The following is an 18,907-nucleotide window of genomic DNA, read 5'->3' as shown; positions in this document are numbered from 1 at the left end:
GTCCAAATGGCCAGTTCAGGCAAGGGACAGATCTCATCCCCAGGGAGCCTTCCATCAGAGTTTCTCTCTGAGCTCCCAGAGTGAGGTCCACATGCTTCTTAACTTGCTACAAGCATAGTGAATGTGCCTCCCTCCATCTGGACACAGCAATGTCTTTTGTATAAAACACCTGAACACATTTGATGCTTCAAAGTGGGTGTTGTGGCTTTTGTTTGGATTTTTGAGATTTAAGCAGTCAGTATCCATTTTGGAATAGGTGAATGAAATGGTAAGATGCTCTTAGCATTTTATTAGAATCACAATGGCTGTTTTGGCAGGAAGTGGTGAGCTGTGACTTCTGGTAGGTTCTTAGCCTGAGTGTCACTAATCTTAGGTGCTTCTATAGACCTGAGCCACTGCTGTGGCAGATGAGGATGATGCTCTTTGTAGACAGTGAAACCAGCTGAGGACCAGGGAAGGTGGGGATAATGGCAGGCTGAGCATTAGCCTTTCAGTAACCTGACCTACACTGGGGCAAGATGCTCAACAGCCATTTCTGGATCCACAGTGCTGTCTGCTTGGTACCTAAAATTTCTACTGAGAAAAGTAGATGAAAGACTCAGTCAGGCAGCCACTGGTCTTAGGAGCTTATGTGGGCATTCAAAAAGCATAGGCTTCTTACTTTTAGAGACCTCATTGTATTCAAAATGCACACGGCCTAAATTGTCAAATGCTTTTTAAAAATAATTTATTTATTTTTTTTAAATTGTAATTTTTACTCATTCACACAGGGGTTATAAACACAAAAAGGCAGGACGTGGGGAAGGGGATGACACTGCAATGTGGGTGTTCAGGGGGACTACAGTTATCTTTCAGAACATGGTATCAGCTGGGTGAAGGTTGAGGGGACAGGTCACTATGACTCTGCCTATGATTCACTTGTCCTTATCTAAGTTGGTATTATCCGCCAAGGCTACCTATTTTCAAGGTCTATGACTACTCAGGCTGGTAAATTTCCACAAAAGCTGCCTGTTTACAATAGTTTATAGCCATCGTCAAATGCTTTCTAGTTATCCAAACCGTCAAGTCATGCTATAAAACCCCTTGGACACAGAGTAGAACTCTCACAATCCCACACACCTCCTCTAGATGGCTAGATCAGATCCCAGCTTCACCACTTCAACTTACTGCCTTTAGTTTCCCAATCTGTTTATCATAGATGATAACAGGACTTACAGAGTTATTTGCATGTTACATTCATCAACATAAATGGCTGCCTAGAATAGCAGTTTATAGGAAGAGGGGATGTAGCCCAGACAGTGCTTGCCTAGCATGCATGAAGCCTTGTGTTGATCTGAAGCACCACATAAGCGCTGCTGTGTGGGTGGCTCATACCAGCACTCCAGCTCTGAGAGCAGGAGGCAGGAGAATGAAGAGTGCAGGATCATCTACAGATACATAGTGATCTGGAAGTACCTAAACTATAGGAGTACCTAAACAAGTAAAGAAATCAGCCCCTTGTATATTGAAAGTGTTTTCTATCGTATGGCCTTGATGTTTTGGTAGCTTCTAAGTTGTTACTATGAAGAGGTAAGGGTAGGACATGACATTGATGTTTTAATAATTATGAGTTATCACACTTCTTGTATGATGCTTGGAAAGGGGAAAGGCAGGGGAACCACAGGCACCCAGCTATGATACTGGAGATGCCACTGCCAGTGACAGATCCACTTTTCCCTGGAGTTGTGATTTACGTGATGAGACTGGGCTGCAAGTAGGGGTTCGAGCCTAGTTATTTCCACTTGACATATAAAATTTTTTCAAAGTAAAAAACTATTTATAAACCCAATTTCAGTGGCTGTATAATGAAATCGCAGGTTATAGATGTTGACATCTATAACCAAGAGGAGGGCTCTCAGTGTTGAATGCTTAGATTACTCTTTTCTCTTAGGAAAAGAGCAGGGGTATCTCTCACCTGCAGCATGGAGAGGAGTCGCGTGTCTGCATCCGTTTCTGTATAGTTTTATCAGCTAACTCTTTATCCCTCGCTTGAACTTGCAGAAGTGAAGTCACTGGGTCAAAACAAGGAACCTTTTAAGGCTCAATAAAAAACAACAAACAACACTTTGCTAAAAATGTTACAGGCTGATAATCAGCTTGGTGTCACATACCCTGCCCATCACTAAACTGCTATTTCTGATTTAATATGGGAAAAAGAAGCAGAGATCAGTCTGGGTTTCTTGGTCCTCAGCAAAACTCAAAGAAATGGGAAGACATACTTTTGGATAGAAAATTGAAAGCCTGTGTCTCCATTAAGAGACAATTTTTTTTTCCTGTGGAGGTGTTTTCTTTTTCAGTTTAGAAACTGTGCTTTTCAGCTTCTTCTAAGCTGGAGTGTTGTATATTTCACGGTGCTCACGGTTCCTATAAACCTGTGTCTGGCACAGACTTCCATTCAGCTTTCTAACAGCTCATCAAGAGCTGGAGGAGAGGTGTGAATTCTTGCCTGGTTAGTTTCTACAATGCTGCTGTTTAGCACCACCTCTCCCAAAGCAATATGTACTTTACCTGGATTAAACATGGTCTCCAGCTCACTAGCTCAGATGAAGCACTTGTATGAAATTTCTAAACTGTGGACGGACTCATCAGTAGTGCCTCGTTCTCAGCTCCATTACCTCCAACTATAGTGGAGAGAGCCGAGCTCTGTCGAGTGGCTTGTAATCTTCATTGTTAAAGAGGCAGCATTGGGTGGAGAGAGATGAATCTTTCTCACTTTGGTTTCCAGAAGTTGTGCGGCTGTGTTTACAGCTCACAGAAAAATCAGATCTTCCCTTGCTGATATACCATAGGACAATTCTCAATGTATCTTTCTTTGCCCAAGGTCTTTCCAGATGGAGTTGTGTATGTCTATAACTGGAACTGGTATAGCTCACAGGCAATAGTCCTTGATGACAACTCTTCCTAGAGCCCCTCTTCCCTTCTTCTGCAGAGGTTTGGTTCCCAGTCTTCTCTAGCCATGAGGGCAAAGCATCCTCAGAAGAGCCATTTTGGCTTTATGTCTGAAACTCTTGAGAAATGCTAACAAAGTTTCTCCAGACTGTTTCAATTAGATGGGAGAAGGGATAAAATATTCTCAAGAGAGTAGACATCCCAAGCTCCTTTGTAACTAGCACAATAACATATAGATGAGCAAAGGGTATTATTGGAAGCTTTGGAAATCTCGATCAGTTCCAAGTTCACTGAACTTTTTTCTTGTGTGATCAGAAACAAACAAACAAACAAACAAACAAACACCCCCCCCCCAAAAAAAAGAACCAAAGCTAGATCCACTTTGAAGCCGGCAGGCAGCCTGCACCAAGTTGTCCTGGCTATGGTATCAACCCATGATGCCTTCTTCTGACCAGCCTGGGCTAGGCTACCACATGGATGGCTGTCCAACTGTGGTGCCACTATAGGCAAATGGAGTGACGGATGGTGCACATTTCTAAGCTGTGTCTTCTCTCTCCCCTGCCAGCTACACAGTGGGCATTGTCCAGGAGAACAATGATCAGGTCTGGAAATTCCAGCGGTACTTCCTGGTGCAAGAGTACTGCAACCGTCTAAACATCCCCTTCCCCTTCGTGGTCTTCGCTTACTTCTACATGGTGGTGAAGAAGTGTTTCAAATGCTGCTGTAAAGAGAAGAGCATGGAGTCTTCCGCCTGCTGTGAGTGGGTCGTCTGCTGGGGGTCAGGTTCCAGGGCAGTGGGTCATTTCAAGGAATGTATGGTCTCAATCACTATAGTCTGTTTACTGTATGTCTCTAAAGATCAGCTGTCAGGCCAGCCAATGCATGCCTCAAGAGATAGGGTAGTTTGGGAACCACTGAGGGGCTGCTGGGTAGTCTCGCTTAGGGAAATGACTTTGGGACAAACATAATAATAACAACATAAATAAGTTAATTTCCCCCAATAGGATTCGTGGATAGTGCGAAACCATGGGTTTAATTTAATTTAGTTTAGTTTTGTTTCATCCTTTTTTCTTGGTTTGGGAGTTGGGGTTAGTCCACTAACCATAGGAGGGTTTTTTGGGGGGAGTTGCTTTTATTAGTCAGCTTTCTATCAGTGTAACGAAATATTCCAGGTAACTAACTTATGAAGAACAAAGGTTCACTTCACTAAGTGCTCAAGATTGCAGCTCAAGACTGGGTGGCTCCATCGTTTTGGGTCTGAGCAAAGCAGGTAGATCACTAGCCAGGGAGCAGGGGTGACTCAGAATGGGTCTCATGATCTCTTTTAAGAGAATTCTGGGCTACACCTCCTAAAGTGCCACCACAGTGCCATCTTGGAAGCCAATACTTTAACACATGGGAATTTGGAAAAAAAATCATGCAACCAGTATCATTCCACTTCTGGTCCCCAAATCGTCATGCCCATCTCATAATGCAAGACACAGTTATTCCATTCTTAGGGTTCCTGAGATCTTAACTATTATTCTTGTATTGTTCAACCATCTAAACTCAGTGGCTCATCTAAGATTCTACACAAACTCTGGTGTGAGCCTTTGTAAGTATCAAAGATACATATGTTCAAGTTCCAATGATGGGAGCTTATCCACAAAGGAAGGAGACAGCATCTCAAGGCAGATGAAGACCCAGAAGGGCTAATTTCAAATCCTCAAGCCCCACACCTAACATCTGGCAAAGATGGAGGCGAAGACTGACCTCCCCAAGTGCTGCCCTACCTCTGTCATTTCACTGGCTGCAACCCACAGTGCACGAGTCTCCAGAGAAGGTTTTGTTGTCTGCCTGTTATCTACAGCATGCTGTTGGTACCCCTGTATCCCTGTGTCTCCACCACAGCACCTCTCTCATGGCTCCACTCCATTCTGTAACATCACAGGCTCTTGCAAGGTGCCTGTCCCTTGACAACAGTCAGCTGTATGTGATGCTCTGGTTGTTTCCCTCATGGTATGTGATGAAGGGCACTTCTACTACCAGATTTGCATATCATGTTAGGCTGACCATGCCTCTTTGAAGGAACTCCAAATAGTATGCTTTAGAAAGTAAAAATATTACTTTCCTAAATGTGATAATTGGTGACAACTTTGACAGATTTTAAGTGTTGAGAGCCATCTCTTTTTTCATGGGATTCTTTACATTAAACTGGAGGCTAGATGCTCATGGCTGACCTTTAGTACCAGTCCCTGAAACCTGACATATAGCCTGGCTTTCAGAATAAAAACACACCTCCAGCTTGCAGCAGGAAGACCTTCATCCTCAACTTTAACTGTGTCATTCCAAGACATTAAATGCCACGTTGGAGGTGCATGAACCATTACACACGTGTAATTGCCTTCCTTGATGAAAGTATTTTGACAAGTCAGATAAGTGGCTGTCTTTCTTCCCATTATTTTGCTGAGGAAAACAAATTGAGCCATTACTAACTAAATGAGTGGAAATCTTAATGTTCAGTATGGGAACTGAATGTGCAGATCTAGAATCTGAAAGCACACAAAACCCACATCCGGATATCAGAAGCGTTTAGTGATATGCCCACGTCTGTATTTGGTTCTGTCTTCAGATCGTGTTATAAATGAGGGTGTCTCCAGAATCTGGGAGAAGACCAAAGGGAGCAATCAATGCCTTAGGAAGGCTTACACATTTCCAGACAATGCATAAAAGTCATAGTGAGGAAAAGGAGCTGAGAGATGGCTCCATTGACAAAAGCCTTGCCCCACAAGCATAAGGACTCAAGTTCAGATCTCTGGTACACATGTAAAAGGTCAGACATAGTGGTACAGGCCTGTAATTCCATTGCTGGGGAGGTAGATACAGGAGGTTTCCCAGCTTGCCTGCCAGGTACTCTAAACCAGCCATGGGCTCCAGGTTCACTGAGAATCACTGTCTCAAGAAAAAGGTGGACAGAGGTTAAGGAGAACACCTAATGCTTACCCTCTGGTCTCTACACACATGTGTACACTTATGCATCCACACAGATAGACAAGCTATGTACATATAGCCTACACATGAACACATGCACATGATCATGTGTATCATGTACACACACACACACACACACACACACACACACGTGTTGCAACGAAGACGAATTTGACTCAGTATAAAGTCAAAAGTAGGGTCTAAGTAACATTCACTATTGTCTGGAAGTGGAATGAATGTTCTAGAGAACAGTCCCACACTGGCTCAAGTTGGGGCTCCATGTGGTAAAAGTCTATTCTTTCAAGGATTTAATACACCCAGCCTGGGATCAGCAGAACCAAGGAGCTCAGTGACAGGAAGATAGATCAGCTCCTGGCTTCAGGCTTGGCTTAAAAGAGGACAAAATGCATCCCATCGAAGAAAGACAGGAAAGAACCAGAAACAAAACCTCTGTGTCTAGCTAACCAGGAAGGAGTTTCAGCTTAAGAAATCAGGCAGGTATGTCAGGGATGCCTGTTAGAGACACTGGAAAGAGATGCTCTGGACAATTGGAAGAAGCAAGCTACCTGCCCTCTTCCAATAGATCTTGCTCTCAGGAGAAGATAAAGAAACAGAAAGACAGGTCCCCTCTCCCCGACAGAGCCAGAACCCAGTTCCCTCACTGGAGACTCTCCAGGCAGCTGAGTTACCATGGGCCCACTTGCTGCCTTTTCGAGAGACTAATTCCTGAGCCCACAGCACTTTGCCTTTCCCAGGGGTTCCAGCTGGCAGGACATTCTTAAGTGCACTTTGTGTTTGCCTCCAGATGATGGGGGACATCATGGGTTTAATTCTGAAATTGCCCTTCTTTGGAAGAAAATTACAAATAATGTTCAGAAAGACTGACTCACAACTTCCCCCCTTTTTTACTTGTTTAGCAATATCTTCAAGTCAGAAAAAAGTGTGTGTGTGTATACATATATATACACACTATATATGTATATATATACATTCTCCATATACGTGTGTATGTGTGTGTATGTGTGTTACACCCTAACGGAGGCTCTTCCTATTTGGAAGTCATATATAGTCTTTAGAGAGCATTTGTCTACAGAAAAGCACAATAAGCATCCAGGACAGATATGACTGCTACACAGAGATAAATGTCAACACTGGCATTGACCTGGGGTATAGTATGTCTATGCATTCATAGGATAATTGATTCTTTTATATAGCTGTTAATACACCATAAAACATGTTTAACATCCATGTCTATGCTAAGAACTTTAACTATGAAATATCCTAGTGTATGGATAACCAAGTCCTTATTGTTAAATGTATAGCTTGATTAGGGTCTTTATAAAAAGGATTATTTTTAGTTTTTAATTGTATGGTGTGTGTCTCCATGTGAGTATGTGTATATTGAGTGGAGATGCCTGCAGAGAACAAAGCACTGGCTTCCCTGAAGCTGGAGGGGTAGATGATTGTCAGCTGCCTGATATGGGCACTTGTAACCGAGCTCAGATCCCATGGGAGAACAGCAAGCATTCACAACTACCGAGCCATCTCTCCAGCCCTTGGTTTGATTCTCAGTAAAATATGATGCCATGACTAAAAAGCAATATATGTACATTCCACCACATGAATCATTTTAATGTTAATTCTGGAAGAGAAATGTCTAGATAGAGAATATGCACAGTACTAATGCTTTGTGTAATGTTTCTCACAACCTTCTCATCTTCTACCACCATTAAGTTGTTACGATGGATGAACTTCTCCCAGAATATGGGTGGGTGCTTTCCATATTTTTTGCTGGGACAGATATGCCTATTACCTTAGGGCCTGCTAATTTTTTCAACATAGTTAGTAGAAATGCTAACCTTCACCATTTCAGCTAGCCTTTCACTGACTGTTATGGAAGCTGGCCATTTTTCTTGTCTGCCTCTCATTTTTGTTCTGGCTGCCTGTGTCCAGAAGTTTTGATCTTTTCAATATTGAGTTCTAAGCATTTGTTTTGAAGGAAAGCCATTGGAAACTACTCTGAAATCCACTTGAAAGAAAATTGGTTAGGAGCTGTCTTAAAGAGGAATAACAGTCATTTGAAGATGAAGACATTTTTGCTGTATGGAATTTTCTGTAATCCAGTCACCCAAATATTGCTTTGATCTCTGATTATTTCAGTTAAGGAAAGTATTATTTATAAACTCTAATGTGAGAATATATGCATTTAAATAGTAAGTGAAGGGTAAAGACCACACAAATCTATTCTAAGTGGTCACCTTCACAAACATCTCTTCCCTGTCCCCATGAATTCTTGAGTTCATGTCCATTGCATGTTGGAAGTTTCATGTCCACTGCAAATGTTAGTGACCTTGATGATGTGTTCTTTGTTTGGTCTTCATCTGAAAGTCTCAGACATCATAAGAAATTGAGATAAGATCTCTCTAGAACACGTCCTAGGCTAGTTGTACAGTTTGCCCTGGTTTAGGGGAAAGGGGAAGGGTAGAGAGTGGAGGTAAGGCTTTTTTTTTCAAGACCCAGACCACCTGTTTCAGAGTAGAATCAATGCCATCAGATTACTTTCCTCTGAAGATCTCCTGACTTTAGACGGAGAGTTGAAAACCTGTAGTCATTATCCAATTAAATGGGTTTGTGTTTTCCTGTCATCAAAACGGAGGAGTCGGACACCAAACATGAGCACCCAAATTATTAGTGGAATGATCTTCTTAAGTCTCAAAAGATACAGACAAGGTTCAACAGGCTCATTATTTAGAGTAAAGATTACATTCTTAGTGCACATAGGTGGTCCCCACCCTTATTCTTACTGAGAAGTTCATTAATATTCTATTGCTCTGTTCCTGTCACTAGTAAGTAATGGTAGTCAGATCAGCTGGTGCAGACAAATCTAATTGTCCTAGTTACAGAGTCTCTTGAATGCCTGGTGGGCATTGATTTGGGAAATAGAGGCAGACAGGCAACCTGAATGTTTTTCCTATTCTCATTATTTCAGGTTTCAGAAATGAGGACAATGAGACTTTGGCGTGGGAGGGTGTCATGAAGGAGAACTACCTTGTCAAGATCAACACAAAAGCCAATGACAACTCAGAGGAGTACGTCAGTCACTTCTGTGGCAAGGCACCTTTTGTATATATAAGCTGCTATATGTAAGAGGCAGTCTTTCTGAGCATGCTCAGTAAGGCATGCTTTCATTAGAGAGTGATAGTAACTCAAAAATATTACCAAGGCAATTGCAGATAAATACTTAGACAAATGTCACTCTCTCAGAACAGGGAGAGACCACATCTCAGCTACTATGACTGTTCCCCTAAAGGGCATAGAATAGAAAGCGTCTTAGAGACTACATCTCTCTCTTAGAATAGCTAGATTTCCTGTATTTGAGGTGTTAAGATCTTGAGTGTAGAAGGGTAGATATTAGCATCCACAGAGCCAAGAAACGAGAACCACAACTTCAGAAATAAGTTCCAGGAAGACTCAGAGGTCATGGACAATTGCATTATCTTGCAGAGACCAATGGCAAGTTTATCTTTGCAATGTTGAAATACAGATATAGAAGGTGGCTTGTTACAAGCTATTTCTGGAAAATGATAACTATCATTCTTAATTGTGTGGACTTTTAAAATAAATTCCTATGTGACCCCCAGTCATTAAACTTCTTGAAGAAGTAGGGATTCAGTCAAATCTGCATATGGTGTATAAGTAGTGTATTGAGGAGTTTTTGAAAGCCTGCTCGTCCTATTGTTTAGGCTGACCTTCCTCAGCGTCAGCTATCACTTTTTCTAAGAGCTTAAACATACTTCAAAATGTGCTCTAACCTGGGTGAGTAACTATGAGTGCAACTAATCTCTTTGTTAGGATTAACACAGCTACTAAGGAGTATAGGATACTCTTTCTTTTGAGACAGCATGGAAGCCCTGTGTTCTAGAGTCCAAGATCTTGGCTATGGAGGAAGGTATATCTTATGAGTCAACTCTCACCATCCCTATCAGCAAACATAGCACTAATTTTCTGTCTTTAGGGGTGAGAAAGGAATTCTGCTTTGTTTGTGCATAAGGAAGAACTGGAGAGAAACCAATGCAGGTGACTCTGACCTGAGCTGAAAATGAAGAACACACACACACACACACACACACACACACACACACACACATCTTATGTCCTTTGAAATGTGAAAACACAGCCAAAGAGCCTCCACTGTCTCTTACTTTATCTTTAATTCCCTTGCAGGATAAGACATCGGTTTAGACAACTGGATACAAAGGTATGACTCTGGAATGATTTATTGTACCTTTAATGTTTTTGAGTTTTTGGCTATAGGTTGGAATATATGGTCAGGAAACAAAAGAAGACATTTATTGTTAAAAAATTAGACATGTTTCTTTCAACTGTCTGCTTGATTCACCTAAGAGCTGGAGCCTGTAGCAGAATTACTTCTTAAGCTGCCATCCCTTGTGTAGAATAGCCCAGAAGTGCCATTTCTACTAGATTTAACTGTCAGCTTGACACAATCTAAAACCACCTGATAAGAGGGTCTCAGTGAGCAATTGTCTGGATCATCAATGTGTCCCATAACCATGTCTGTAAGGAATTATCTTGATTATATTAGTTGATGTAGGAAGACTCAGCCCACGGTGGGTGGCACCATTCCCTGGGCTTATGTAGTGGACTATGGAGAAAATGAACTGAGTTTAGTCATTCCTGCATGCATTCATTCTCCCTGCTCTTACTGTGGATGTGATATGACTAGCTCCCTCAAGCTTCTGCCATTATGAATATATTTAATGTATACAGTTGGACATTTTGATGCATGTTTACATTACAAAATGACCACCACAGTCCAAACAGTGTTGGAAGCCCTAGCCACACAGCACAGAGTCTCCTGCTTCCCACAAGCTGTCTCATTGCCTCTACTTCCTTTTCTGTTGACTACACTGTCCTCTTTCTTCCCATGCTGAGCAACTGTGCTTGCTTTTCATTCAGAGAATTCTGGGGATCACATTCTGAAATTTTGTTTCTAGAGCAAGCATTTAGCATCTTTTTATTTTCCTTTTAAATTGCCTTTGGTTTTAAACAGCTCTCTTGAGATATCGTTGACACAAATTCAATATATTTCAGGTATAGAGTTGGATATTTTGATTCAAATATACATTGCAAACACCCATTCTACCACATTCCAGGACAGCTAATTTACATACCTACCTAGCTACTATCTCTTTGTGTCCTAGGATTCAATGCAAAGCCTCTGGTCTTGGCACATCTCATGTATACAACAGACAATATTAATGTATATAAATGGATATTAACACATGCATACAGTATATTAGTATTCATACTCACCTCAGAGTACAGTAGAACCATTGCCATCCCTCTCTCCCTAACCCCTTGAACTATTTTGGGCTGTGTCTGTGGGTGAGATCACGTGGGAGGGGTTGCCTGTCTGATTTTACTCATTGCATTGTCATCTGGACCATCTGTATTCCTGCAGATGGCAGAATTTTCTTCCATTCTTCAAGATGAAATTGTCCTCCACTGCGTATATGAGCCACATTTTCTTTACCTATCAATCTATTGATTGACACTTGGCTTATTTTCATGTCTGTAACTAGTGCTGCAGTGAATGGGACAACACAAGAGCTCTTTAGCTGGGTACCAGGAGTGGGGTAGCTGGGGCAGCACAGGAGTTCTTTAGCTGTGTACCAGGAGTGGGGTAGCTGGGTTGTTTTTAATGTTTCGAGGAATTTCTGTATTGTTTTCCATAACAGAATTACCAATTTTACCTCAATTTTTTTCCAGGAAGATTTTTGGTGGAGTCTTTGCTACAAGATATTATTTAACAACTTATGCGAACAGATCTAGATAGTTTTTATTTCCTTTTCTCACCTGATTTCAGTGGCCAGGACTCCCAACACCATTTAGAATAACAGTGGTCAGGACCAGAATTCTTGTCTTGAGATCTTAGAAATGATGGGATACTGAAATACTGATAGGATTCTTTCTTCATAGTCTTTATCATGTCTAACTAAGTACCTACTTTGTTGAGTTTCTACTATGAAAGAATTTGAAATTTTCTGCTGACATTCTGCATCGAGTACATGGACCATGCTGATTCTCTCTTCTGTTTGTCACAACCGTTAGTTTCATTTTCTGAACCATCCTTCTGTCTCAGGGGTGAGCTGCACTCAGTTGTGGTGTGTGGTAATTTTAATGTGCTCTTAAACTGAACTCCTTACTATCTTGTTAATATTTTACGTCTTTGTTCACTAGGATGTTGGTCACTAGTTCTCTTTGCTATCTTTGTCAGACTTTCAGATGAGGATAGTTTTGGCCTCACACATGGAATCTGGAGGCAATCTCTCTTCTATTCTGTGGAAGAGTCTAAGTAGTATTTAGGCATTTGCTTACCTTTAAATGTTGGATGGTATTCACTAATGAAGCCATATTTCTGTTCCCAAGCTTTTCTTTGTTAGCAATGTTTGATACTGACTCTTTCTCCTTGTTTGCTACTAGTTTGTTTGAGCTTTGTATTCTTTTAAAAAAAACATACATTTTAATTTTGTTTTTGTGTGTGTGTGTGTGTGTGCACATGCCACACTATGCGTGTGGAGGTCAGAGAACAGTTCTTACAATTTTGTTCTCTCCTTCAACTGTGTAGCCTTGGGGGATTGAACTCAGGTCATCAGCAGGTGCCTTTATCAGCTAAACCATCTTGTTGGCCTTGGACTCTGTATTCTTGATCTACTCTTGTTAGGTTGTGTGTATTTAGAGAAGCCCCTACCTAAGTAAGCTTTCAGTACCAGAGTGGCTAGCCACCTGCCCCAGTGGAAAATGAAGAGGACTGGATGTAGGTGCTTACAGTGTGTCTTTCATGAGACCTCTGTTTTATCTGGTGTGTGGCCTAATAATTGTCTGAGCAGCCTGTCCCTGGAGCCAGATTGTTGTGAGCACTGGCAGGTGCCTTTGTGGCTCTTGTCTAACTGGGTGCAGCTCTTGCTTGCCTGGCCATCCCTGGTTGAAGAAGTTTTTTAGACTATGTTCTCCCCTTATGAGGGAACAGGGAATCCAGGCTTAAGCAGACTCTGGTTCTTCATGTCCGCACACTACAATAGAGACAGGTCTTATAGCAGTCTAGCTAAAGGTTTGTCAGTTTATTTAGCCTTTCCCAAAACCAAGGCTTAACTTTGCTTATTTTCTTTTTGTTTTCTGCTTCACTTATTTTATTCTGAGCGCCTTATGCTCTCCTTGAAGCTGCTGATTAATACCATTTTACTATTAACAAAGTCCCCTGGGGGGGAGCAAAACCGCTTTTCATCTCATTATAACAGAAAACAAAGTTATTCACAGATGACCGGAAGCCTGGAAGTGGGGTTCTCACCCACCGTGCAGTGTTCACTGAGGCAGCCATTAGCCCTCAAATGTCCCTTTGTTCTTTTTTTTAATTTAAGTTAAAGGAAGAGGCTATCACTGGCTCAACTTCAACATAGATTCCTCCCCCAGCCCCTGAACTTCCAGAGAGTTAAGTTACACAGCAAGCTGAGAGCCAACTACACAGAAATTAAAACCTATCCATGCACTTTATCAATAAACTACATCAAGGTAGCATGTGATTTAAACTTAGGCCACGAACCTCCCGTAATATATAGAATAATCTTATGTGTCATTTATGTAAATTATACTTGGGGGTTTACCATTTGTGTGTGTGTGTGTATGTGTGTGTTTGTATGTGTGTGTGTGTGTGTGTATGTGTGTGTGTGTGTTTGTATGTGTGTATGTGTGTGTGTGTTTGTGTGTGTGTCTGTGTGTGTTTGTGTGTGTGTGTGTTTGTATGTGTGTGTTTGTGTGTGTGTGTGTTTGTGTGTGTGTGTATGTGTGTGTGTATGTGTGTGTTTGTGTGTGTGTGTGTATGTGTGTGTGTGTGTGTTTGTATGTGTGTGTGTGTTTGTGTGTGTGTGTTTGTGTGTGTGTGTATGTGTGTGTGTGTGTTTGTGTGTGTGTCTGTGTGTGTTTGTGTGTGTGTGTGTGTTTGTGTGTGTGTGTGTTTGTGTGTGTTTGTGTGTGTGTGTGTATGTGTGTGTGTGTGTTAGGAAGCATACAACCATATCTTACTAGTATCTTCATAATTTTTATTAGTATTATATTTTCATATAGCAAAACTTTATTAGTATCCTAGTAAGACGTCGCATACATTTGGGTACATTTGCATACATCTGCATACATTACTCTACTGCCAACATAATCTTCTAGGTCTAGAAGGAAACCCTTACTGCCTTGCATTTCATGAAGCTACCGGTTCCTTTGCTAACTGCTGACCATAAGTAAGCAATAAGCAGGGCCTGCCCCACCCTCCCTGTGTCACATTTACTGTTTAAAGTACTTGTCATTTAAAATGGAATGTTGAAAGTTTGTCTTAAGACTGGGTTTTGCTTCTTCCCCCTTCCAAGCTTAACGATCTCAAAGGTCTTCTGAAAGAGATTGCTAATAAAATCAAATAAGGTGGGCGAACACTCGTGGAGAAACCACATCACAATGAGGTGAGTTGGCTAATGTCTCTTTTCTTTGCCCCGAAATTTCTAGTGTTTTAAAAATATTTTTAAATTGTGGTGGTTTTCTAACGTATTCTATTTTCATATGTCGTCAGCTTTGACAATAAGGCATTGTACAAAACAAATCAAATAAGTCATGGTCTAGAGACAAGGAGACAAGGAGTGGAAGTTTCTCCTCATGTCCATCCACGATGGGGGCTCTAGGGCACAGGGTCTGTGTAACACTTGCCAGTCTTACATAAATTTTTACATAAATTTTTGCTATTTTTTTCCTTCTTAATACTTTATCATAGATATTTTTGTGGAAACGCCTAAACCGTTCCTTATTCTTGTGGGTTCTTATGTCTGTTGCTGTGGGGTAGGCTGATGTGTACTGAGCATCTTTCTACTTTCTGAAAATGTTCCAGGGAAGAGGGTGGAGCGGAGACTTTTAACAATAGCTCGTTAGCCCAATAACACATAATTCCATTAATTGGCAAAGCTGAACTCAAGGCTTTGCTCCAGCATCTCACCATTTGCTTTGAACATGTTTTCCCAGAATCTGTCCAAATCTTGAGACCAAATGCTGAAAATTTTAGGAGCATGGGGAGGTGGGGATGGGGAGGGAGGCACAGCTATGGGTGTTCTATTGGTCTACAAGGAAACTAGCAAACTGTGAGGAATAGAAACAGACAAGAGTTCCCTTCTCCATCTGGCTTGAGCACAGCAGAAGGTGATCAGTATGGTTAGGACTACGATGTGCTGGCCACTTGGCCTGACCTCTCCCACTGCCCCTAATGCTACGCCTCATGTTGATGTCTAGCACTGACCCCTCTCTCTGGTCCCTCACACTGGCCTCTTGACCTGCCTCTCACACTGGCCTTTAAGCTTGTCCCCTGTGCTGCTCTCTGGCACTGACCTCCTGTGTGGCCCTTCGCCCTGACCTTTGCCTGCAGTGAGTACTTGGACTGTAGGATTTCCCTCTGCGTAGTGATCGTGCTGCAGGGAAATCCTGGTGTCTTCGTGTCTGTGACCTTCCGTTTGTGTTCCTTAAGTCCTGGCAGGCACAGCTCACAGCTATAGGCTCCACTGTGGAAGCCTTATGCCTGTCAGACTCTGAAAGCTGAGTGGTACTTTCTGGATATGCTGCAGATGTCTGCTCTTGAGTACTCAGGAGGAGCCCTTTTCAATACCTTCACAATGATATTTAATTTTTACATTTTTTTAAAAGTTTAAAATAAACAGTGCTTTGGCTTTTGAAACCGTTTTTCTTCATCTATGAGCTAAAAAAGGGAAACAGACAAAACAATTCAAATGATAAAAATAAGTATAAATGTGATTAAAGAGTAAAAGTAATCAGAAAATTCTCAAATCCATATTGATACATTTACCCAGGATGTTCTGATCTCCTCTTCCTTTCAGCTATTTGACTGTGAAATGGGCAAAGGGACTGGCCTCCTACCCATCTACCCTGCACTTAGCTTTGGCCTTTGTTAATATGCTTAGAGTTAATGAAAGGGTAAATAAAAATGATTTGCAAGGATGTGACATTACTCTTGCATGTGTGCACCATGTGCTGGTGTGTGCACAGTGTGTGTATCATGTGCTTGTGTGTGTACAGTGTGTGTATCATGTGCTGGTGTGTGCACCATGTGCTGGTGTGTGCACAGTGTGTGTATCATGTGCTTGTGTGTGCACAGTGTGTGTATCATATGCTGGTGTATGCACAGTATATGCACCAATCTGCATGTATGTGTGTGTGTGTATGTGTGTGTATACACACACGTGTGTGTGCATGGTATGGGTAGCATGTGTGAGGAGATGAACAGTATGTGTACCATGTGCTGCTGTGTGAAAAAGACAGGGTGGAAAAAGAATGTAAGAAAACAAGTGTCAAAGCTAGCTGTGGCAGATGCCCTTATGATGCTGTTTCTGAGTTTGCTGGCTGGCCAAATCAGAGAGCTGTAGTCTGTGAGAGACACTGTGCCAAAAAAAAGTAACAGCATCTGAGGAACAACACCTGAGGCTGTCCTCTAACTTCCACATGCATAGCTACACACACACACAGACACACACAGACACACTCTAATACATGCTGACACATACTAACACACAGACACATGCTAACATACACTGATAACACACTAACATATTGACACACTAATACACTGACCTATACACTCACATATACACCAATACACTTACTGAGACACACCAACATTACACAAACACAAAGATTAACACATACACTAATACACTGACATGTACTACCACATATACAATGACATACTAACATACACTGAAAAACATACTAACACACATTAACATGCACACACCAAATAACAAACACTAGCACGTACATTGGTGCATACACTACCACATACTAGTATATACTCTAACACACACACACACACATTAAATATATGCCCCATGAATTTCACCCAGTACATGCTTAGAAACACTGAGTTTATCAAATGTCATTTTTGCATGCTTTTTACCTCTAGGCAAATTCTTAAAAAGTTCAGTTTTACTGGCAACTTGCCCTATGTGTCTCAGACTCTAGTTTTCCTGCGTCTCCCAGTGCTTCTTTCTCTAGGGTCAGGGTTGTCACCTTTCCCTGGGATGGTATGACAGGGCAGAGAATGTCTACCTCAGGGGAGTGAGCACTGGCAGAGTTAGGGGTGGGGCGGGAAGAGGCATTTAGCATGGCTCCCATCTTTATTCGGATGTCAGCCTTTGGTCCAGTCACTTGGATCTGTTTTATTTTTTTTCCTTATTCTATGCCTGGAATTAAGGCTCCAGGGCAAGCATTTTCTTTCCCTACTTTGTATCAGGAGTGAGCAGCCTCTCCAAGCACTATGAGGGGAAGGAAGGTCCCTGGAGATGGCCTGTTTTCCAGAGAACGATCTGGCCACATTGTTTCAGTTTCTGAAAAAGAAAGCTTTTGATTGCCATTTTGAGTCATTTGAAAACTACATTTTGATAAATGTTTGGGTTTTCTACTTGGTTATCTATTCATTTCTGATTTTGTGTAGCAACCACTGAACAAATAAAGTCCTTCTTGGCTCTCTGAGACTTTACTTAGATGAGATGAGTTGGGCTTTGCTCAGAGAACCTCACACAGCTCACAGGGGCGGACTCCCAGACAAGCATGGCTAATGTAACAGGCTAACATTTTGGTAGCATGCCCAGACCTCTTCCCAGTATATTTTGAAACAAGAGAGGAGGTGGTAAATTTATTAAATTTATTAATCATTTTTACTAATTAATCTATAACTTTATTATTAATAATAATAATTCAGCATCTTCTTTGTTTTCACAGGTCAAACCAAACACCTGGATTTGGAGGCTCATGGGTCACTGATGGACAGTACTGCTATTGACTTCTAAAGGAGACATTTTCAGGTTCCTGAGCACAGAGTGGATGACTCATAGTCACCCTCGAGAGCATAGTGTACAGAGGATTGTGCACATGAGGAGAGATGCAAAGGACTGTGTTCCTCTGTAAAGGTGCCTGTGCTTTCTTGCATCTCAGAGCCTTGTACTGATGCTGTCGGCTTAAGTGTTGACACACCTTTCCCACCTTTGCCTTGTGTGCCTCCCATGACTATGACTTTGGCTCTGATTTTATACCTATATTACTATTGTGTTTATTCCCTACTGTCCCTTTTTCTGCATTGTATGATGAACTGATCTACATATTGTCAGAGTCCTACCTTATCCCAAAGAAAAATCAGGTCAAATTCTAAAATACTATAGGGCATCCTCTCCTTTCTCACATCTCAAACATGGGTGGACGGTGGGAGGGTTGCTGGGGGACATTGAGGCTGTGACTTCTTTTTTTCTGGGGCTCACCAGGGCTCCTGCTGAAGGGACCACCCAGAAGGAACCCTTGAGGGGCTTACCTTGCTCCTTTTGTTTTTGGGAGTGTGCCCCTCCTCCACTCTCTCATTACTTCCCCATTGAAACTAGCAAATGGATCTCACAGGAGGTGAGAGGGCACAGAGGGCATAAATATATATAAACAGCCTCCCTCTCCTGTAGTCCTCGCTCACACTTCCTCTGTTTGCTCAATTTCAGCCTTTTCTATGCATGCTACACTTCACTTTAAAAAAAAATCTTACATGACATCATCTGCACATACAGTTTTCTATAGGCCTTTTCATCAACTATTTTATCAGGGGTGTTTTTCTCACAATCTTTACAAGCATTATCAGTAATTCAGTAATATTCAAACCTCTAGCCATTTCCACAATGTAGGTCATCGACAGCTGAGTCCTCCTGGCCGTTGAAATGAATGTCTTTGTGCATGCCTTCTCTCTACATTAACAGCATCAAGAAATCTCCTACCTAGGATATTAGATTCTTTGGAATATCTGTTGATTATCAAGCCACTTGCAAGGCTTTTTTCATCAATGTATAGCAAAATAGGACTTAGTAACTTATGTATAAATGGAGCTCTCTCTAGTAAGACAGATTCTACTTAACTCTCA

At 41.7% G+C, this 18,907-nt stretch overlaps 1 protein-coding gene across 1 annotated transcript in view; it reads left to right on the top strand.

The window, feature by feature from the left end:
* Window positions 1-18,523, top strand: part of Trpm8 (transient receptor potential cation channel subfamily M member 8) — an 83,493-nt gene extending 64,970 nt beyond the window's left edge. Inside the window, exons 22-26 of the mRNA XM_028755379.1 lie at window positions 3,494-3,684; window positions 8,888-8,987; window positions 10,123-10,156; window positions 14,334-14,423; window positions 17,737-18,523. Of these exons, the coding sequence (XP_028611212.1) occupies window positions 3,494-3,684; window positions 8,888-8,987; window positions 10,123-10,156; window positions 14,334-14,384 (376 nt within the window). The 3' untranslated portion in view covers window positions 14,385-14,423; window positions 17,737-18,523. The remainder of the gene's footprint in view (window positions 1-3,493; window positions 3,685-8,887; window positions 8,988-10,122; window positions 10,157-14,333; window positions 14,424-17,736) is intronic.
* The last annotated feature ends 384 nt before the right edge of the window (window positions 18,524-18,907 follow it).

Source organism: Grammomys surdaster, unplaced genomic scaffold, assembly GCF_004785775.1.
Source record: "Grammomys surdaster isolate TR1022 unplaced genomic scaffold, NIH_TR_1.0 126059, whole genome shotgun sequence".
Taxonomy (NCBI): domain Eukaryota; kingdom Metazoa; phylum Chordata; class Mammalia; order Rodentia; family Muridae; genus Grammomys; species Grammomys surdaster.
This window is presented reverse-complemented; position numbering and strand designations above follow the sequence as displayed.